The following is a 22,738-nucleotide window of genomic DNA, read 5'->3' as shown; positions in this document are numbered from 1 at the left end:
CATTGTCTTTGCTGTGTGTTGATACATTCTATCTATTGATTTTTTTGATTGAGAGGTGATCAATTATGTCACGATGTGGAGGCGGGATCTTTGATCTGATTGGACACTAACCTTTCACTGTAAAATACACTCGGGGCATTTACGGTATATGTATGAATATTATTACGTGCACAATCATTTTGAAAAATGGTATGTTACACAGCATTGTTTTTTCCTCTCCTGTATTTTCCATAGTTGATAACATCCCTTAAAACGGGGCTGTCAAACGGATTTTTGTCTCGGGCCGCATTGTAGTTATGATTGCCCTCAGAGGGCCGTTAGAACAGTGAAACCATATAAATGTTTAATCACCAAATCATATTATTACCATTACACAACAAATTGAGAGATAACTACTTTTGAAATCAGAAAACAAGGAAAATAGTTTAAGTTACTGTAGAAGAAGGGTTTGGTAACAGAAAAATGCAATCTCTCAACATTATTGTTTTTTATTATGACAATTTGGGTACATATTTTAGCAAAAGTCACGGAAGTTGACGAGCATGATTTGCTTTCGCGGGCCACATACAATAATGTGGCGGGCTGCATCTGGCCCCCGGGCCTTGAGTTTGACACCATTCCTTAAAAAAATAATACTCAAAAGGTCCAATATTTGGGCTATTTAGACCTCCATAGAGTGACTCTCTAACATTGACAGTAAAAAGTGTCAATTTCATAAAAAACAAACAAAAAAAACTTGGGTTTTGTCATATGAGTGTCCAGAATAGCCCTTCTGACAGTTAACTTTTGTTTGACCCTGTTTTGTATCCGCTTTGTCCATATTTGGCTAAGACTTCCTTCCCTCTTTCCTCCAATTGGTTACCTCCGTGTAGAAGACCCACTTGTGAGACCAAACGTGTTTGTCATGCGCTGGCTAGGACAGACTGGCCTAGTGACATTGATAAATTCGAATAACCTGAACCATATAAAGGTAATTTGAGGGAAGACAATTCAGAAGTGTGTATAAAACTGGTAGCCTATAAGAAATAGCTGAGTTTCAAAAAGGTTGGTGACCCCTGGCGTGGAGCATGCCGTCACCTATCTGATTCATCGTGCTCACTCACACCTGGATGATAGTAGATCTTTGATTTCTCCAGTGTCTTCAATAGCATCCAACCTTTTCTGCTTGGTGAGAAGCTGCTTCGGGTGGGTGTCTCATCATCCAGCATCACTGACTACCTGTCAAACAGGCCCTGTTTGGGGAGCACCCTGTCGATTGTGGTGATCAGTGATGTTGGAGCACCACAAGGAAGTGTTCTGTCTCCATTTCTGTTCACCATGTACACCTCGGACTACCATTACAACTCTGGCATCTGCAGAAGTTCTCGGATGACTATGGTGTGTGGAGTGTATGAGGGAAGGACAGGAGATGGATTTCAGAGAGCTAGTGAACAATTTTGTGGACTGACTGGCGCAGCTGGAATCATCTGGTCCTCAACGTTAGCAAAACTAAGGCACTAGTTGTGGACTTTAAGAGGACTATGTGTAATGAGGAATATTGCGGCTGTGAGAACCATTCACACACACACTCACACTATCACTGAGTGAGAACGGAACCCATGCTGCTTGGACAGAAGTCAAGCAAGTTTACCACTAAAGCATGCTGCTTTTTTCTTCTCCGTTTTGTCGATCATTTGTTTTAAAGTGTGAAAACTCCAATGGGTTAACTATTAATACTTGCAAAGGTATGCTAAGACTACTGCATGATGTTTTTATCAGAGTGAACCTGCATTATGATTGTTGTTCGTGTGAAAAGATAGCATGCAGATATATAGAATAGGACATAAAAACACAGAAAAAATTGATTTTATTTGTTATTTACTGCACCATTTATGTACACGAAAAATACTCAAAAGTTAATACGAAAAAAAAAAACATACAACTGAATAGCTACTGTGAGAAAGATTAATCTGATGCCAATATAATGTCTCCTGCCGTCCTCGATAGTTTTCTCTGCATTAGCAGAGCATCAAAATCTCCAAATGGCTGAGTGCTGCTTTTGCATAAGATTTTCTGTATCATTGACATACTGTACATTTGGTCGTGATTACAAATCAAACAACCCTCATAAGGATTCCAACATGATACTGCAGTAAAAAAAAATAATAAAATGACTTAAATCCATGTAATAAACACTTTAAGATCATATAACTTGTGGAAACAAAAGACTTAAAAATACATTGACCACCTGAAAAGTTGCGCTGGCCCCTTATGGAAATGCAGATTAGAACATTTAGATGAAACACCAGCAGCACATTTTTGGTCAGTTAATTAGGTGCTGTTCCAATCTGGTTGAATTCCTCAAAAATGTGACCTTGTAAATCCTAAAATAAGCACACAGTCTTGGCTTTGACTTCGTCTCTTGGCCTCTGTTAGGGCAGGAATCACTTTGCAGTGCCTCCATCGCTTTCATGCCAAGGAATATTCAAGAAAGTTTATAAAATATGTGATTACGAGAATAAATTATCGTTACTAGGAAAAGAAGTGTAACTTGACAGGAATAGTGGTAATATGAGGAAAATAATTATGTATGAGCATGAAGTCGGCGCTTGAGATTTCACCCCCCCCCCCCACAAGAATAGTCACACTACTGTAATACGAGTATAAACTGTTTTACGATGACAACATTCGAGGATCTTATGGAACCAGAAATGTTGAGATTTCCCGACTAATATATACGTTAGCAGGTCTGAGGCGCTTGCATTTATATTTCTTTGGGAATTTTGACATTCACTTGTTAAAATTATGCTTACTTTCACTTGTTAAAATTATTCTTACTTTTCCTCAACAAAATAAAACTTTATTCCAAGATTACACATGATTTTTCCCTTGGAATTTTACTCTCTTTTGTGCTTGTTTGGCCATTATAGTTATTCAGCATCTCTCACAAAATTGTATTATACCTAATAATACCTCTTTTCTCAAACAGGCACTTTATTAGACACTAAAAGTGCACACCTGTGGATAAACCTTTCAAGTTATCTACATACGTATATACTGTCTTACCCTGTCATTGATGTAACATTGCTGTACATTATAGGGAAATAAAGAATTAGTGTGAGACATGCATAGAAACAAGAAGCAAGAGAGAACAATAACATTTCATGAATGTGCAAATGCATTGCGGTCCATTCAGACTCTTGGTAGAGTCAAGTCATCAAATGTGAGCCTTCTGGACCTTCAATGCACAGGTCACACTGGACCAGAGTACCGGAGCTTCTGCAAGCCACGGCTGTCACTGAACTATCTGAGGCATCTCGCTCCAGGCTTTGGCCTTCTTCTTGGCCAGAGCCATCCATGGTGGCTCATCCTGGGACAAAGACGGAGGCGGAAGACTGCGCTGAGATGCAGTCGACGGACCAGAAAGTGCTGGAACTCTTGAAGCTGGGAGTGGAGGGTTGATTCTTGATGAAAAAGGAGGCGAGGTGAGTGTCAGGCTCTGGGTCTGCGCTGGCTTGAATTCTGCAGAGGTTTTGGACAGAGCGGACGGGTTGGAAGTAGGAGCAGGTTTTATGGTAGCTGGAACAGGAATAGGAGGGGATAAGGATCGATGGGAGGGGGCGGCCTGTGGTGCAGGTTTGGACGTGGCCAAAGGAAGCGGTGGTTTGGGGTTTACAGGGCAGGGAAGAGGCTGAGATTTAGGCGGTTGAGGTGGCACTGGAGTCACAGGGGACAGAGACTTCTTTGTCTCATTTTCTGTAGATGATGAAGGCTTACTGATCTCTGACAAACTCACTACAGGAAAGAAAAAACAAAACAAAACATTGTGAGCATTTCTGAAGAAAATGCAGGTGACTGTTGTTTGAAGAAATCCGTTGTCTTGTTTTCGTTTGGCCACAGTGTGTCATCCTTTTCCATGTAAGCCTATCTTCTACATCCTTCCCTCTAACACCAACTGCCCTCTTGTTTTCCGTAGCTACATCTATCGACCTTCTCTTCAGTCTTCCTCGAGCCTGGCAGTTCCATCCTCATCATCCTTCTACCAATGTACTCACTCTCTCTCCTCTGGACGTGTTCAAACTATCGAAGTCTGCTCTCTCCATCTTTGTCTCCAAAACGTCGAACCTTGGCTGTCCCTGTGATGAGCTCATTTTAAATCTTATCCAACTTGATCACTCCTACAGCGAACCTCATCATCTTCATTTCCGCCACCTCCAGTTCTTCCTCCTGTTGTCTCTTCAGTCCCACTGTCTCTAATCCGTACTTCATGGCTGGCCTCACCACTGTCTTATAAACGTTGCCCTTCATCCTAGCAGAGACTCTTCTGTCGCATAACACACCTGACTCCTCCCTCAACCTGCTTGGACCCGTTTCTTCACTTCCTTAGCACACTCACGATTGGTCTGGACTGTAGACCCCAAGCATTTAAAGTCCTCCACCCTCGCCATCTCTTCTCCCTGAAGCCTAACTCTTCCCCCTCCACCCCTCTCATTCATGGACATATATTATGTCTTACTTTGGCTAATCTTCATTCCTTTCCTTTACAGTGCATGCCTCCATCTTTCTAACTGTTCCTCCACCTGCTCCCTGCTTTCACTGCAGATGGCAATGTCATCTGCGAACATCATGGTCCATGGGGATTCCAGTCTAACCTCATCTGTCAGCCTATCCATCACCACTGCAAACAGGTAAGGGGGTTAAAGGCTGGTTCACTCATTTATATTGAGCACTGCACATTTATATTATTTCATTTCAGATGAGGCCCGCGACTAAAATGAGTTCAACACTTGTGCTATAAGGAGTAAATTCAGTGCAAAAGAAGCCGACATCAATGTGTAAAGGATATCACCACATGGGCTCAGGAACACTTCAGAAAACCAATGTCAGTAAATACAGTTCGGTGCTACAGCCGTAAGTGCAATTTCTACTATGCAAAGCAAAAGCCATTTATCAACAACACCCAGAAACGCCGCCGGCTTCTCTGGGCCCGAGCTCATCTAAGATGGACTGACGCAAAGTGGAAAAGTGTTTTGTGGTCCGACGAGTCCACATTTCAAATTGTTTTGGAAATTGTGGACGTCGTGTCCTCCGAGCCAAAGAGGAAAAGAACCATCCGGACTGTTATAGACGCAAAGTCAAAAGCCAGCATCTGTGATGGTATGGGGCTGTGTTAGTGCCAATGGCATGGGTAACGTACACATCTGTGAAGGCACCATTAATGCTGAAAGGTACAGACAGGTTTTGGAGAAACATATGCTGCCATCCAAGCAACGTCTTTTTCATGGACGCACCATCTTATTTCAGCAAGACAATGCCGAACCACATTCTGCACGTGTTACAACAGCGTGGCTTCGTAGTAAAAGAGTGCGGGTACTAGACTGGCCTGCCTGCAGTCCAGACCTGTCTCCCATTGAAAATATGCGGCGCATTATGAAGCGTAAAATACGACAACGGAGACACCAGACTGTTGAACAGGTGAAGCTGTACATCAAGCAAGAATGGGAAAGAATTCCACCTACAAAGCTTCAACAATTATTTGCTAAAAACAATAAAGTTTATCAGTTAGAACATTAAATATCTTGTCTTTGTAGTGTATTCAATTAAATATATTTTGAACATGATTTTCAAATCATTGTATTCTATTTGTATTTATGTTTAACACAACGTCCCAACTTCATTGGAATTGGGGTTGTAGTTATGGTTTCCCTCAGAGGGCCGTTATGACTGTGAAAACCACATAAATGTATAAAGACCTCATCATGTTATTGCTTACAGTATGCACAACAAATAGATGAATCACTAGTTTTGGAATCTGAAGTCAAGGAAAACACAGTTCAACTACTACTGTGTTCAATTTATTTTCAAAAGGGGATTGGTAACAAAGAAAACGTTTGCAATAGCTCAACATTACTCAAAGTGAAGATTACAAAGTAAAATGTTGGTACATATTTTAGAAAGAAAAATGCACATGAGTTGCTTTAGCTGACCAAATAAAATGATGTGGCAGCCTGGGCCTTGAGTTTGACACCTGTGCTGTAATGCATGTGTGTGTGTGTGTGTGTGCGCGTGTTTTCTGACCTCTTCCAGTGAATTCAGGTGTTTTGGTACAGAGTTCCTTTTTCAATGCTGAGCTGACGTACGTAGGCACTGAAGACTTTCTGTCTTGTTCCTCCTGATGATGACAAACAAGAGAAGCACATTCATTTGTATCAACAACTCAAAGCGTATGTTGATGTCAATCACGTATGCATATGCAGTGGAAGGGGCAGGGGTGAGTCTAGGATCAGAGGTTGAGTGGTTTTGGGATTAAATTAAGGGGTGCTTAAAATCAGAACCCCACAAAATGGTCTGGAAACACCTATGGGGAAGAGGGGGAATTTGGGAACAAATTTTACTGCTCAACGCGCGCACACACTCTCATACACAATATTAAGCCTTACAAAACAGGTTCGCCATGACGAATATTGTTATCGAATTATGTTTTTAGACTGAAAATTAAACTGGTGACTTACCTTCTTAACTGTCATCTCGTCCAGTGAATTCTCTTTATAGATCTTTTGTTTCTGTCTGGCCACGGAGATCCAGCTGGGACCGTCAGATGCAGCAGAAACACCAGGTGCTGCAGCAGGCTCTAAACGGGCAACAGAGTTGTTTCATTCGAGCTTGGGTACCAATGGTAATTTGGGGCCGACTGTGTGTAAATGTGTGTGTGTGTGTGTGTGTGTATCTACCTGAGACACGCTTGGTTTTCACCCCAGTGTCCCCGTGGACATCTGGTTTCTTGGGAAGGGCAGGTTTGGTGCCCACTGGTTGACTTATGGAGGGTTTGAAACTGGTCGCCTCACCTTTACAACTAACAGGCTCCACTGGAGGCTCAATGGGTGCCTAAAATCAGGGCACATCAAATGCAGTAAGAGGTACAAAGTTCATAGCTGCATGGGGTAAATCCGCCACGAGCCGTCCCCAGATAAACACTGTAAACATTTCAGTGGGTCTCACAGTTCTCAGAACGAATGTGTGCTTTCTTATACAGTATCCAACATGCACACTTTTCAAAGATCTTTTTAAATTTTTTTATCTGGGATTTATTCATAGTTAAGAATAAAAAACACACCTCCAGAATGTTTAAACAGTTGCACCAAAATATTTACTCTCTTTGTTACAGCTTTACAATTCAATGTCTTCAGCGCTATTATTGGCATAATACATCTTAGGACTTGTTAAGACATCATGAATAAGAGATTGGTTTGCACCTCTGTATTTTCCTCTTCCGAGCTGAAGCGGTGCAGAACTGCTGTCTTCCTCAGACGAACTCCAAAGGGAGAGTGGTAGTTTCCATCTATCACAACAGAGCTACCTATAGATAGAGACAACAGGTACAAGAAAAATTAACAAGTTTTAGAAGATTAGACTCCTTTAAATGGGACATATTCTGGAAAACTTACATTTTTTTAATGCAGATGTTATACAGGGTCTCTGGAGTGCCTGCCCACCCATCAATTGCAAAATGAAAACAACAAAATGACAAGTTGCTATAGTTTTGCTACAGCCAGCCCCCGTTACAACCACACTGTTACTATTTATCATTTGTGTATTTTTACTGAGGAATGTCATAGACCATTTAAGGCACATGGGAACCGCTTTAAATTTTGAAAAAATTGCATAGTATGTCTGCTGAGCGCTGCTGTGAATAGCGAAAGTCCGTGATTATTGACACCCCTGTAAAAGGTTTATAAGTGGCTATATATGGTACAAAATGGCAGCAAAGGACTTTTTTTTTTTTTTTTTGTCTGTCAAAATGAAACCCGTCAACTATATCCTACAGTTCCTTGGCACCAAGATAGCAAAGCACTACTGTAGTCTCAATGAAACGTCTCAGTTCACTTCCACGTAGTTGTTTGGAGTCACTCATGGTGTACATTCACCTGACTTCGGTGCAGGTACCCGTGGGTTCAGTTCCCAGACAGTGATGGTGTGAATGTTAGCGTGAATACAGTGCTGTAAAAAAAGTACTGGTCCCCCTCTCAAATTCTTATATTTCTACATGGTTTCCCCACTTCTTTGTTTAAGATCATCAAACAAATCTAAATATCAAACAAAGATAACCCAACTAAACATAAAATGCTGTTTTTAAATGGTATTTTTTTTTTATTAAAGAAAAAAAACTACGACAAAGAAAAAACATTCAAAGCTACCTGGCTGTGTGAAGAAGTAATGGACCCCTTTGTTAAATCATGAACTAACTGAGGCTGATCACATTTTTGGTCAAATGCTCACTGACCACATACAAGCTTGATTACCTCCAGACCTGTTCAATCAAGAAATCATTTAAATAGAACCTGTCTGACAAAATAAAGTCAGCCAAAATGTTTCAAAGAGCTGCAACGAAATGCCACGATTCAAGGAAATACAAGAACAGACGAGAAATAAAGTAACTGATATCTATCAGTTTGGAAAGGGTTACAAAAGCCATTTGTAAAGCTTTAGGATTCCAGCGAACCACGGTGAGTCATTAGTCCAAACTTGAATCCGATTGTGTTGTGCTGTGGCATGACCTTAAAAAGGCCAATCATGCTCGAAAACCGGCAGTTGTTGCTGAATTAAAACAATTGTGCAAGGAAGAGTGGGCCAAAATAATATATCTCCACAGAGATGAGAAAAAACTAATTGCCAGTTACAGAAAACGCTTGATTTCAGTTGTTGCTGCAGAGGGTGGCTTAACCACTTATTAGGTTTAGGGGGTAATTACTTTTTCCACACAGGCCCAGGTAGCTTTGAACAGTTCCCCCCCCCCCCCCCCCTTTTTAATAAAATAACCACTTAAAAAATCTGTATTTTGTGTTTACTTGGGTTATTTTTGTCTGATAGATGATCTGTAACATTAAAGAGTCCCCCACTTTAATGTTTAAGATAAAAGAAAATAAGAATTGGAGGTAGCGGCCAATACATTTTCATGGCACTGCGTACTGTATGTGCCCTGCGACTGACTGGCAACCAGTCCAGGGTGTTGTCCGCATTTCATCCGAAGTCAGCTGGGATAGACTACAATTCCCCGCTACCCTGAACAGGGTTAGCGGTATAGAAAATGGATGGATCGATAGTTACTTGACACCAAAGTAATGCTTTTATGTATTTGTCCTGAGCCCATAAACAGAATGGGTAAGTTCTGTCTGCAAAAACGGAGGATAGGTTCCATAAAAAAAGAGATTAGCAATGGCTGAATTCATGAATGCCAAACTGCGAATATGTGACTGTTCACTGAACATCCGTGAAGATGTCAGTCATGAAGGGAATACTGTGTATACATTTAAAGCGCAGGAGACTTATTCAGTCTCCTCCTGCTTGTTCCATCATGTTTCCTCACCTTCTTTGGCTGCAACAGCTGAGGTTTGAGCTCTGAATGGCTCTTGGACCACAGAATTTGCAGGTTTGGCAGCAGTGCCTCCACCCACTGTTGTTTTCACTAAGTTCTCCATCTGGGCATCCACCTGTGGGTCTTCCTTGGTGGTCGCCTCCACATCCTCATGTCCAGGCCCTGCGCTGGGGGTTGGGGCTGATGAAGAGGATGGGGTCTCTTTGTCTTCCCCACCAGAGAGAGATCTCTGCCAGGTGGGTGCGATGGTGAAACAAACTTTGCTCTCCTCGGGACCTTCGAGGGACTGGTTGGCTACTTCGTCCTCAGGTGAAGAAGGCATGGCTTCTTCCACAACAGCTGCTGTATCACAGATCTGGGTCACCAGCTCTTCTTGTATTTCTGTGACAGTGTCAGCGGATTCTTCAAAAGCATGTTGCTCTGTCGTTGAATTAGAAGAAGACACTTTGGAATCTTCATCAGTCGGAGACAGCTGAAAGGCAAAGGTTCTCGACTCGGAGTTTGGAGAGACAAGGTTCACGTGGACAGCGGTGGAGGTCTCAGTGGGGGTGTTGTTCTCAGCAGGAGGGATGGTCTCGGTAGGAGGGAGGGTTTCGGTGAGAGCGGTGGTCTCTATAGGAGTGACAGTCTCACAGGGAACCATGGTCTGTTGAGGAGTGATGGTCTCAATGGGAGTGTTAGTCCCACTGAGGGTGGTTGTTGTACTGAGAGCGAGGGCCTCGCTGTCTTGTGAAGGAGCGTGTGAAGACGAGGAAGAGGGTGATATTATTTGCTTTGCTTCTATTTCTTCTTTCATCTCCAGTACTTCTTCCCGCACCACATTTTCATCCTTGGCCAGGTCTGCTTCTTCCTGTGGTTCTGAATGTGGCTCTATGTGCTTTATGTCATCCTCCTCCTCCGCTCCACTCTCTCTCGCTTGCCTTTCACGGTCATTTTCGTTGGGAGACACTTGGCTGTCGCGTACGGCGTCGGCTACCCCATCACATGGCTCTTGAGGTGTTTCATCATCACGTGTGCATTCTGCGTTCTTCATGGCATCAGCATGTTCTTTTTCCTCCGTCAATATGGATACATTACAAACTTCATGGCATATTACATCAGGAAGCATGTCCCACTCTTCTTCTCCTGCCTCCTCTATCCAGTGTTGTTTTTCTTCTACCTCCTCTTCCACGCTCACCTCTTGACCTTCTCCCTCCGGTTCAAGATCTGTCCCCTTTTGTTCTTCCTCACTTGCCTCAGTTTCTTGCTCTTCCCAGTGGTGGTGTTGCTCTTCAGGTTTGACTTCTTGTGGTGCGTCGTTCTCTCCTGTGTCCTTTAACTGGATCTGAAAGGGGAAACAAATTTGAATTGGATTGGTATGTAACAATATGTTTATTATTGTGGTTGAAGTTTGCAGTGATGTACAATAATTGAAAAATGGCCTTATTTTTGTATAATTGCCGTATACTTTTTTTTAACCATTTAAATCGTTAACAGCACTCTTTTCTGTGGTGTAACTAATTTAAAGGACATTTTTGGGCCTTTTACAGGGTTATTAAAGAAGGTATTTCACATGTCTCTATTCTGTCGCTTTAAGTGTTAAAGATTTAAGTGCAATTTAATCAGCCAATTAGAATTCAGAAGGAAACCAGTGTGAATCACACACATGAAAACCATAGCAGGAAAGTAGGTAAGTCGTGACTGTTAAACTGCACGGCATCAATATTTGTCTCTAATATTTTCATACACTATTTTAGCAGCGTGAGGACTAAAAAAAACCCCTCTAAAATAGACAAAATTCAGTATGATGCAGTGTGCATTACAAACACAACAGTAAACATATATTGTTAAAGTAAATCCTTAATCGGAAAACAGCATTATTTTCTTTGTGAAGAATCTAAATACATACATTGTGTACAATTGCAATGTGGAGGTGTACCAAATGATGTGTCTGTTTAGTGTTCAATTTCCCAAATTGGATAAACTTTGCACTTCCATGATGCACACTGTATTTTATCAATCATTTTGCCGACTGGTTAGAGCGTCAGCCTCACAGTTCTGAGGACCCGGGTTCAATCCCCGGCCCTGCCTGTGTGGAGTTTGCATGTTTTCCCCGTGCCTGCGTGGGTTTTCTCCAGGGCACTACGGTTTCCTCCCACATTCCAAAAACATGCATGAATTGGAGACTCTAAATTGCCCGTAGGTGTGAATGTGAGTGGAATGGTTGTTTGTTTGTATGTGCCCTGCGATTGGCTGGCAACCAGTTCAGGGTGTACCCCGCCTCCTGCCCGATGATAGCTGGGATAGGCTCCAGCACGCCCGCGACCCTAGTGAGGAGAAGCGGCTCAGAAAATGGATGGATGGATGGATTTTGTATACTAAGGTGGAATAGCCTACAATCCGTTGTCATACTTCCCAATCCAATCAATTCAAATATAAACATCGATCCATTTTCTGAGCCGGTTCTCCTCACAAGGGTCACGGGAGTGCTGGAGCCTATCCCAGCTGTCATCGGGCAGGGAGGCGGGGTACACCCTGAACTGGTTGCCAGCCAATCGCAGGGCACACATAAGCAAACAACCATTCGCACTCACATTCACACCTATGGGCAATTTAGAGACTTCAATTAACCTACCATGCACGTTTTTGGGATGTGGGAGGAAAGCGGAGTGCCTGGAGAAAACCCACGCAGGCACGGGGAAAACATGCAAACTCCACACAGGCGGGGCCGGGGATTGAACCCTGGTCCTCAGAACTGTGAGGCTGACGCTCAAACCAGTCGTCCACCGTGCCGCCAAAATCAAAACAAATATGAGATAATGCTTTCTTTCCTGTGAATACATGTATCGGTGACATGTTAATGATAAAAATATACATACACAACATTGACTGAATCTTTCTATGACAAGTTCCTCCTCTTCCTCCTCCTCTTCTTCTTTTTCACCATCATCTTCACTTTCCTCCTTTTCATCAACATGTAGAGAAGGATTGCTCAAAGTGGCAAGCTCCTCCTCCTCTTCTTCTTCCTCGCTGGACTGATTCAACAGGAGAGTATCACAAGGAGCAACTAGATGAAATGCAGGCTCATTCTTCACCTCTTCTTCATCTTCTGTCTCCTTTTTTTCTTCCTTTATCTCCAGGGCAAGATCCTCAGAGTCCACAGATGGAGAGCAAGAAGGTAGCGGTTTCTTTAGGGAGCTTAGCACTTCCTGTAAGAAGTCGCCCGCCACACCGTCCCCGAGTCCATCTTCTTCTCCCAGATCTGGTCCATCCATGTTCTCCTCTTTTTCTTTCACAAGTGAGTAATCCAGGAAGTCTATGTGGCCAGCAGGAGGCTCTAGTGTTCCTCTGAAAGCCAAAATTTTGTTTTATTAGTAGGAGAAACCACAATAATAAATAAAAAAAAATAAGGAAATTATGTTTAATCACCCGGGACTGTCCAGAGAGGAGCTTCTGGTACTGAGTTCGGGGGAGGGTGGAGGTTGCGTGTCAGCAGCTACCATCTCTGATTGACAGGTAGTGTCCTGAGAGAGTGACAAATCCTCCTGTGCTTCCGACTCCTCTCCCTCTGCTCCCTGCAAGAAGGGCTGCTCGTTCTCGTGACATTCGTCCTCCTCCTCCAACTGTTGTTTCAGCTCATCTCCACTTGCATCTGGAGCAACAGGCAGAAACAGATGAAAGAGACAATAGAGGTAGATGTTAGCGAGAAGGGAGAGAAAAATAAAAGCACTAACCTCTTATCGTTTCTTCGTCTTGCGCCTCTAAACATTCTGGGAAGGGGATGCTTAACGATTCATCTATCCCATTGTGTTCCTCTGATTTAATCTCAATCCTCTGCATGGACCAGACACAAAGTGGCGTTAACATCATCAGTATACACAGTGAAATCATTGGTCCGGAGAGTAAGGAAACAAGCAAGATGCAAGTCAAAACTAGCAACATTCCTGTACACAGCTCATTCTTGGAGCGCATCAAATAGAGTACTGGTTTTCAAACAATGTGGCCCACGGAAAAAAATTGTTTGACACCCCTACACTGATTTCATAAACTGTGTATATTACACATACAAATACAAGAGAAAAAAATAACAACCCATCATAATTCATTTACTCCAAGCTCATGTGCAAAGGGCTTGATTGCCCTTTTCAATAGCCTTTAACTAGTATTTTGATTCGTAGGCATTAGTGTGTTTGAGCCAAGCAGAACTGAATACCAAACCGAATGATTCAATGTGCGCGGATTTGATTTTAAAAACAATAAAAATAAAAAAAAACACTTGGAGCTCATTGAAAAATTCATGAATCACTTTAGTGAGTTAAGGGGAAATAAAAATGGATGAGCTTTGAGGATCAGGAAGTTGTGCAAATGAAATGCATCTTTAAATTGCTGGGGTTAAAATTACAGTTAATAGTCCAGACATCATGGTATACTTTTATTCAACATTTTTATTTTGTATTAGTATATGTTCTGTGATTTTAGATCGACTCCCATCAGCTCTATCTGTGCCTTTTTCCCAGAGTTTCTCACAGTTTGGATGCCAGATAAATTGGTCCACTATAAAACCCGAGTTAAATGACAGAAAAAAAGAGCTTTTGTGAAAAAGATACCCCTAACTTGGGATTAGGAACCAAAATGGGTCACAGTAAGTTTTTTATTGGATAGCTGATTGTCACAGTAAAAATGCTCTAAGCTATTTTATTGATCATCAAGCAAGGCAGGCACGCATCATTTTCAGCTTGTTGATGAGTTCACAGTTTGGCTTCCTGGGAGGAAGCACATTTCACTAGTACGAGAGATATACACAACATATTTTGTGCTCTTACATTGGCTGGTTTCCTCCTGTTGCAGGCCTTATGTCTCAGGCCCAGCTTGTGTTTGGCAGCAGAGTTATCCAGACAGGCAAAGGGGCTGGCAGGCTGACTGAAATCCCCCGGAACTGTCACCAGGGGACTCACTGCTCTGCTGGAGGCAGCACATGACAACTGGGAAGAGAACAGGAAAAGTACTTCAATCTTTCACTTCATTTACAGTATTTACTCATCCATCTTCTATTAGTGCCTGTCCTCATAAGGGTCATGGGTGAGTCTTCAATAAATCCAACCTTTGTGTTTTTGGAATGTGGAAGAAAGTTCCCAGAGAAAACCCAGGCAAGCATAGGGAGAACATACACAATTCACACAGAAAGGTCCAAGCCTAGATTTGAACCTGGGAGCTCTTGAACATAATTCAGACATGCTAACTACAAGGTACAACACTCTGCCTTTATTTCTTAAAAATTATTCATTCATTGGCACGTTGGACGACTGGTTAGCACATCTGCCTCACAATTCTGAGGACCGGGGTTCAAATCCCGGCCCTGCCTATGTGGGGTTTGCATATCCTCCCCGTGCCTGCGTGGGTTTTCTCTGGGCACTACGGTTTCCTACCACATCCCAAAAAACATGCGTGGTAGGTTGATTGAAGACTCTAAATTGCCAGTAGGTGTGAATGTGAGTGTGAATGGTTGTTTATTTATATGTGCCCTGCGATTGGCTGGCGACCAGTTCAGGGTGTACCCCGCCTCCTGCCCGAAGGTAGCTGGGATAGGCTCCAGCAGCACGCGACCCTAGTGAGGATAAGCGGTGAAGAAAATGGATGGATGGATTCATTCATTCATTAGGCACTGTGAATAAAGGGTCCATATTTCAGTGCTATGCTATTTACAGAAACCTATAGATGTTGTTCACATTAAAAAAAAAAAAAAATCTTAACCAAGATCTTGGAAAAATGAAATTTAAATACCAACTGTAACCACAATGTTGTCTGCCATTGTTTGAGATTAGTTCCAGACAGTGTAGCTCACATCACACGAGTCACTGACATGTTGTGGCTTTGCAAAGGAAACTTCCCACCATTAAATGATGGTTGGTTGGTGTTGAAAAGTTAAGATTCTTACTTGAATGATGAAGCCTGCAGATAGGAAACCAAAATAGAACTAGAGCATGACTGTGTGTGAGTGTGCCCAGCTGTATAAATATTAGCTGTGCTTTATACGCAGCACTAACACTTGTGGTGTTGATTACAGATGCTGTGCTCTGCTCCACCAAGAGAAGATTTCGGATTTATATATAAAAAATAAAAAAAAAAAATAAATAAACTAAAAAAAAAACTTTCCACAAAAAAAATCTTCAAAAGTCAAAAGTGCGTATTATACATAAGTACAGTAAAATTTCCAAAATTCCTTCATAGTAAAATAAGGTATATGAGTAGATAGACTAGTTTTAAATCTTGTGATTTATAAATTTACATCGTATTAAGGTTCACATTTAAAATGTTATAATTCATCTACTCTTATATTGTGTGTCAATAATGAGACCCCAGTCTTTAGTTGTTATACTGTGGCTTGACGGAAGTATTTACCACAATTTTCGATTACCATTCACATTATTACAACTATTTATGGTATTAGGGGACTAATTGACATAAAACTAACAAATTGACATGACATTTTAACAATTATGCAACGGCGCTAGGCACGCTGGGAAATCTTCTGATAGCGAGCCACCATGTTGTAATGATGGCGTCATTGTTGATGTCACTGTGGCGGCTGGCTGTCAGAGGATCTCCCAGCGTGCCTAGTGTCGCTGTGTAGCTCTTAAAATGCTGTTTTAAGTTAGTTAGTCCGCTAATCCCATAAATAGTGGTAATAATGTGAATGTTAATCTATTTTATGTGTGGTTACTCCCCCTCCACATCTTTATTTGTGTCTTAACAATTATTATTATTATTCTTTTTAATTATCTTGCACCAGGAGTTAACATGTTATCTGGGCACATGACCTCTCTAGCTTTCAGTACATTATGCAAGCTGGCTGTCATGACAATGGTAACGCGGGAGGTGGAAAATACTTCCGCAAACCCACAGTGTTAAAACTAAACACTAGGGTCCGTCACAATAATACTGTATATACATTACTAAAGAGCTAGTAAACCTTACTATTAATAATAATAATGATCCGACCTAATTAGAAGATCAAATTAGGAGGGGATCACCACTAACATTTATTGCATATAAATGTATCAATGGATAGAAAGTCATGGGTGCACATTATATGTAGGAAGAAGCCTTTTCCTGATTTTTGGAGTCAATTTTGGTGTTGAGCATTTCACTCGAGAGTGTATTATACATTCTGGTATGACGCTAGGTCCTGACCGACTTTTAGTGACTAAGGACATACACTACACAATTTGTGTCGCGCTTGAGCTCACTTAACACTTAGTCCAGTTTATCTAGTGTGAGTCCTCTACAGAACTGGAGAGTATACAGTATTGTGAAGTTCGGTAGACAGCGTCTCATCTGGCAGAAGAGGTGAGCCAGGTTCTGGAACATTTGGTGAAGAACACGCACAGAAGAGGGGGCGGATAGCCTGCACAAGTCTGAAATGGTTCAAATGGCCTAATGTGAGTACATCTTAAAATGCTCTGAAAGATATCCCTAACAGCTGCATTAAGTCACTGTGGTCTTTTCACCAAATTCATGTGTGTAAAAGGAGCATTTATAGTTATTTTCTAGCCTTTTGTGCACGTTTGTTGCTAACCATTTGGGGTTGTATTCGGCAAAAAACAAAAAAATGTGCCCGCACTTGCTAAAACAGCTTAAAGTGCATATCATTAAATATACATACCTCTGCTGAATGCACATTGAGTGCACATTAAAAGCAGTAAAGTTGACTTGTTATTTTTAAGACACTTTTCAACCATGTTGAATGTGGATCTTTACTATGCCATAGATCTAAAAATAAGCTTGTTCAGCCCATTAGGCTTGTTTAAGTGCTAAACAACGATCATCACACAAGGTCAAGAGATTGGCAAATGAAGTATAAAGTGTGGTTCAAGGCAAAAGAGATTTTTTTTAAGGGTCTGATCATGTTGGAGAGATCAAGCTGAAGAGAGAAGGAGGTCAAACAACATGAAGGGGGCTTTTAGAGTAACCACAAGTAATTAAACTGAATCATGAGATTTTTTTTTTTCCATCCTAGTCACAAGGGAAATATGTCAATAATACAAAGCTCTGCTGCACAGCCTCAAGCGTCCTCCTGGTTTTCATAAATCACAACGAATCCTATGCCGCTGTCTTGGATGGATTTCCTGGCCTACATTTAAATACCTGACTTCTTTCTGCAAAGAATTAACTCTCTTTTCTAGAAAACGTTGCATTTAACTGGATCAAACTAGTGTCTTAAATCTGCTTAGAACCATGTCAAACACTAGTGGAGGGTTGATGACCAGGGCTTGTTGAGCAAGCCACCTTGCAGCTCTCTGTATACAGAAGAATCAAATGTGAGCCTGTTTGAGAAAGAGCGCCAGCAAATCTACAATAGAATGGTGCAAAAAGAAATAAGATGAAGTTGCAATGGCCAAGTCAAGTGTCTACACCTCAAACTAATTTAAAAGCTGTGGCAGGACTTTAAGAAAACTGTACATAAGTAAATGCTTATAAACATCAATTAACTCATGTAATTTTGTAAAGAAGCGCAGGCCAACATTTCCCCAAAACAATGTGATGGACTGAAAACATCATACAGAATATGAAAACTTCCAGTTTTCGCTGCTAATGGAGGTTTTAATATTTACCTAATTCCTTCCTGGTGTGGTTCCATGTTGTGGTAGTAAATTGTCCATTGCCCCACATAAGTGTAAACTGGCTTTTAAGAGCACATTGTCTACAACAGGGGTTTTTTGGTTGATGATGGAGTTTCGTTTCTACGGCCGTGAGGTACCCTGAATTTATATGTAAGCCAGAACAGGCCGCAATCCTATGCTAGCCCAGTCGTAAATTCATTCTCACAGTAAAAATATCTTTTAAAAACACTACTAGGTCATACATAAAGCAATCAAATGAAAAACAGTACGCCCCGTGGTAACGGAACATGCCCTCTTGTGCTGCGTGATGATGTTATCATACGCAGCTGTATAAAAAGTAGTTTTTCAAACAATGCTCATAACCTTGAAACTCAGTGGCAGGCAGTCCATTTTAGACCTAACTTAAGTGACCTAATCCACCTCTTCATATCGCCACGATCTCATCACAATTTTTCAAAATAATATACGAAAATACAAATTTAACTGTGCGTAGCGTTACAGAGAGAGCAAGGCATTTCACGTATTTGGGTTGAATACCGTATTGCAAAAGCGAGAAACGCAATTAACCGTTTTATCTTCCCATACATCACCTCCAAACAACTCTAAACCTCTACACGAACAACATCATTTGAAACTGTTCACAATCAATATTTACCTAATAACCTGACAAAAACATAAAAACTTTAAAATACATCGTACTCACGCTGATTATTATTATTATTATTACGCTCATGCTGATTATTTATAGATCACAAAATCCATCCTTCTTTCTTTGCTTCTCAGAGCTAGTTAGTTAACTGTCTAGTATGAGCTAGCTAGTTGTCCCACCATCAAAATGCTCAGTTTTTCTTGAAAAGTTTGCCTTGAAAAATTATTTTTAATAATTTCCGACAAGTTGATTTTGTTTTCCGTCACCCATTGTGCGAATTAGACTCGACGAACTAGCTCTGATCAACCAATCAGAGGATGGAAAAATGCCGACGCCATTCTAAGCCTACGAGAAGGCCTTGTTTGATGAATCTGAAAGACAATTGGCTAAAAAAAAACAAAAAACAAACAAAAAGTAGTGTGTGTGTGTGTCATGGGCCAGCATTGCCGATTCTGAAGGCCCTGGCCAGGTTACATTGACATGGCAACACATAGTAGTTGAAATACGATTGGGCAAAAACAAATCTAACATACAGCACTGGGCTGGGCAGACGAGACATGCTATAAAATTAAGATAACAGACTATAGGAAATAAATTCATCTAAGTTGTAGATGTAGATCAGTGCTTCTGATAGAGGCCCTGACTGCACACCACTGTTGATACTGCATACGTTGGAAGTGTCATAAACCAAGAAACACATGTGTAAAAGACGTGTAAACGTTTAAGAATCCAAGGTTGAGTGTCTGTGCCTGTCTCTACGCTTACCTGGTCTTCATCACTGTCTACTCCCTCCAGGCTGATGGAGCTGTTCCTCTGAGTCTGATTCTGAAAGACACAGGTGGAGAGAAAAGAAGTTATGCATTTGTGAGTCTAAACGGCGATTAGCTGGACCCTGAGGTGGGACACCCGTGTGCATGTTACCATAGCTACATGAGGTGACGTGTACTCAGGGGGGCTGCAGGGTAGACCGTCGTCCTCCGACATGGTGCCGGCATCTTCTGCCCTCTTCACGCACATCAGCGATGGAGGAGAGCCCAGTCTGATGGCCTGCTTCAGCTGGAGCTGCAATTCCACGTACACAAACAAGCTATATTTGGTTTTTAATTCCCAGTGTCTACTTTTTAAAAGAACAAAACTATAAAATTGTGTGTGTGTGTATATGCATGCAAGAGAATGGTAAAGGGCCAGCAGTCTCGTTAGGTTATAAAGTACCTGAAAGTGATACTTCAGTAAAAGTATCTTAGCGGCAGAAAATAACTTTGGAAGACGTTTGTCACCTTGTAAAGCCTCATTATGTTGGGATCTGTGGGCTGAAGTGCCAGAATGCGGCAGCCATTTTCCATTCAGACAGCAAAATAAATAATAAAAAATAGGTTCTTTCCTTCTACAACAAAATCTTGTAGAAATTTGGTTATGCACAGTTTGTGTATTATTTCTGCTACTTTTCTGGACAAACTGTAAACTTCCCTCTGGAGGTCATTTTGATTCAATTAGAATTGTCAGAGAGGTATTAAGTTAACAATACCATTATTATTGTTACTGTGCTGCAGTGGAGTACAATTTATAGCCTATCTTACAAAGAGCTGATTCATATATTTATGACTATGATGTCCCTATCCAACAACACAAATACGATACCTCTCAGAAGGGTGCAATTTTATTTATGCACCACTGCAAACTACAACCTTAATAACTGAAATATTGTTAAAGGAATGAAAACATAACCATGACCCTAGTGAGGAAAAGAGTTACAGAAAATGGATTGATGGATAATCAAGACATTGTCGCATTGGAGTCAAACAGATTGGTTTTTTTTGTTGCTAATTTCCCTAATTATGGGACTAATAAAGGTTATCTTTGTAAATGCAGTGTGTTTGTATTGGATCCCACTAGCTTATGCTGGCGTTTCAACAGTTCTCAATTTGGCTCCAGATTTTTTCAGGTTTTGCTTGAGTACATGCAGTGGAATGATATCGTACCGCCTTCTTTATTAATTTAAACATTGTAAGAGGTAACAAACGACTGTTGGAGAGTGCCTTGCTATGTTTGTAGGACAGTCTCATTCGTGTAGAGTATGATTAACAGACAGTGATGAGCTCATACAGTCACTACAGAGGGGTAAGTGTTTAATTTTGGAAGTGTGTATGTGTGTGTGCGTGCGTGCGTGTCTGTTTGCCGGTATCACAGAAACTAAAACTAGCATTACTTTATCTGCTACACTTTTCTCTGCTGTAGTCAGTCAGTAATTCGTTATCAAGGTGTAAAACAAATACTGCGATGTTTTTTTAAAATCACTTTAACTGCTATAGGGATATAAATAATAACATGCATATGGTGTCACAGTCTTTGCCTTGAAATAACATATCTGTACAAATTCTATCCCAGAATTAAGTAAAAGTTAATGCAAACATTTGTTCAGCGAATATCTAACATACTGTGCTAACGAAGCCTGAAGCTAGGGAAGCATTGTCACGCTGTGTTTATAGACACATGGATTCTTATGAAAATTGTATATATTTTCCATTCCTTTATCATACGGGATTTAGATCCAGGCACATGAATATTTATGTGGTTATGCCACGAGAGAAAAGAGGAAAACTATAAATTTATATTTATAGACGACAACACAAGTGCACGATACAACAATAATTAATCCAAAATAATAAATAAAAAACAATATTAAGTAGATACAAGTTTTGGGATACATCATGAACCAGAGTACTCTTCGAAACACAAACATAAAAATAAAAGTTTGACCTCCTGGTTAATGTGGTGGGATGGAGGAAACAAGGCCACTATGTGGGTGGCAAAATGTGCAATCTTTATGCAGCTTGCTTGTTACATAATATGTTTACACTGCATTTGGCTCCTCATGTATCAAAGCGACCACCCAATGCAGAGTTAAGTTTAAGAATCCCCCCCCCCCCCCCCTTCATATTTAACTATTTTACACATTAACTGATGATGTTAAATTGCATTCACTTTTCTGCAAAAAATACTTTGTGATGGACACTATGTGAAACAGGAGAACATTGTCAAATTCCTTTAAGAGGTTTCTTTTGTGTTGACAGTTCAGAGGAGCAGTTTAACTGGGGGTCAGTCTGTATTAGTCTGACGTCTTCCTTCTGTTGCCATTTGTTGTGAGACACATTGTTCTGTTGGTATGCTCTCTTTAGCATCCTTTAAATCTGTTTGGACATTTTAGTTTAAGGGCTGACTGCCTGGAATTTACAGTAGAATAAGCGTATCAAGATGCTAGCACACTACAAACACACACAGTATATAAGTGACGTTTAGTGGTATATGTTTGTCATTTTGTTACATTCCAATCCCTGAGGTATAATCATTATAAGCCTAAAAATCAGACCTTCTTGGTGAAGGAATCGCCTTTTTGAGCTAAACATTGTTTATGGCTGCATGGCGCATCATTGGCTCAGTTAGTCTGTGGTTAAAAAAATAAAATTAAAAAAAATCCCTCAAAGTGACGCATGCAAGTATACCTGAAGAAATTTCACTTTCCCATGAATGCTATCCTGAGAAGCCCCCAGAGCCTCGTTGGCCTCCGACGAGTCCGAGACAAAGACAGAGTCGTGTGACAAGGCCTTGCTCCCCAGGCTAATCTTTGACCTTTGGAAACAGGAAGTGGGGAGAAAATTAAAAAAAAGTCTCACCAAACAAGACAAACAGTTTGTCCACACACACTGTCAATCTCACCAGTGAAAATTAATTGGACCCACAGCAGGAAGTGGCAGTAACTCTGTTTTTTTTTTTTTTTTTTTTAAACAAAGGAAATAAGGACTGTTCCGAGGAAGAGATGCTCCACTACTTCAAACAAAAACAGGAAAAAGCAGTCCTCCATTGAGATGAGACAGGACAATCAGGAGATGGACACTGTCACCCAACAGATGTTTAGTCAAGCAATACGTAGGAAAATAACACTTCACTTGACAGTGACAAACACTGTGTTGACTACTTGTGTAAGTTCTCCCTCACAAACATAAAACATGTACCTGTAAGTATAGATTTAGATCATTTATATAAATGGAACAGTTCTAAAACAATTCCAGCTCAATTTAGTTGTAGAATATTAATGTCCACGGGTTAATATTTGAAATGTCTTATATTATTATTGAAGAA

General features: G+C 41.0%; 1 protein-coding gene across 9 annotated transcripts in view; it reads right to left on the bottom strand.

The window, feature by feature from the left end:
- Window positions 1–3,187: 3,187 nt before the first annotated feature.
- The window catches only part of zgc:66433 (uncharacterized protein LOC321250 homolog), a 50,280-nt gene continuing 30,729 nt past the window's right edge, over window positions 3,188–22,738 (bottom strand). For 7 of the 9 annotated variants that reach the window (XM_061686120.1, XM_061686121.1, XM_061686124.1 and 4 more), the window contains 13 exons: window positions 22,102–22,228; window positions 19,523–19,663; window positions 19,367–19,426; window positions 14,155–14,313; window positions 13,066–13,165; window positions 12,761–12,983; window positions 12,211–12,679; window positions 9,344–10,676; window positions 7,233–7,336; window positions 6,711–6,864; window positions 6,492–6,610; window positions 6,058–6,151; window positions 3,188–3,774 (listed from right to left, as the gene is read on the bottom strand). In XM_061686120.1, the coding sequence (XP_061542104.1) occupies window positions 3,275–3,774; window positions 6,058–6,151; window positions 6,492–6,610; window positions 6,711–6,864; window positions 7,233–7,336; window positions 9,344–10,676; window positions 12,211–12,679; window positions 12,761–12,983; window positions 13,066–13,165; window positions 14,155–14,313; window positions 19,367–19,426; window positions 19,523–19,663; window positions 22,102–22,228 (3,583 nt within the window). In that variant the 3' untranslated portion in view covers window positions 3,188–3,274. Of the gene's footprint in view, window positions 4,658–6,057; window positions 6,152–6,491; window positions 6,611–6,710; window positions 6,865–7,232; window positions 7,337–9,343; window positions 10,677–12,210; window positions 12,680–12,760; window positions 12,984–13,065; window positions 13,166–14,154; window positions 14,314–19,366; window positions 19,427–19,522; window positions 19,664–22,101; window positions 22,229–22,738 lie in introns of all 9 variants that reach the window. The other 2 variants (XM_061686126.1, XM_061686128.1) reach the window with 2 other exon arrangements.

Source organism: Phycodurus eques, chromosome 9, assembly GCF_024500275.1.
Source record: "Phycodurus eques isolate BA_2022a chromosome 9, UOR_Pequ_1.1, whole genome shotgun sequence".
Classification (NCBI taxonomy): Eukaryota; Metazoa; Chordata; class Actinopteri; order Syngnathiformes; family Syngnathidae; genus Phycodurus; species Phycodurus eques.
The sequence above is the reverse complement of the archived record's forward strand: the minus strand, read 5'-3'. Positions and strand labels throughout refer to the sequence as shown.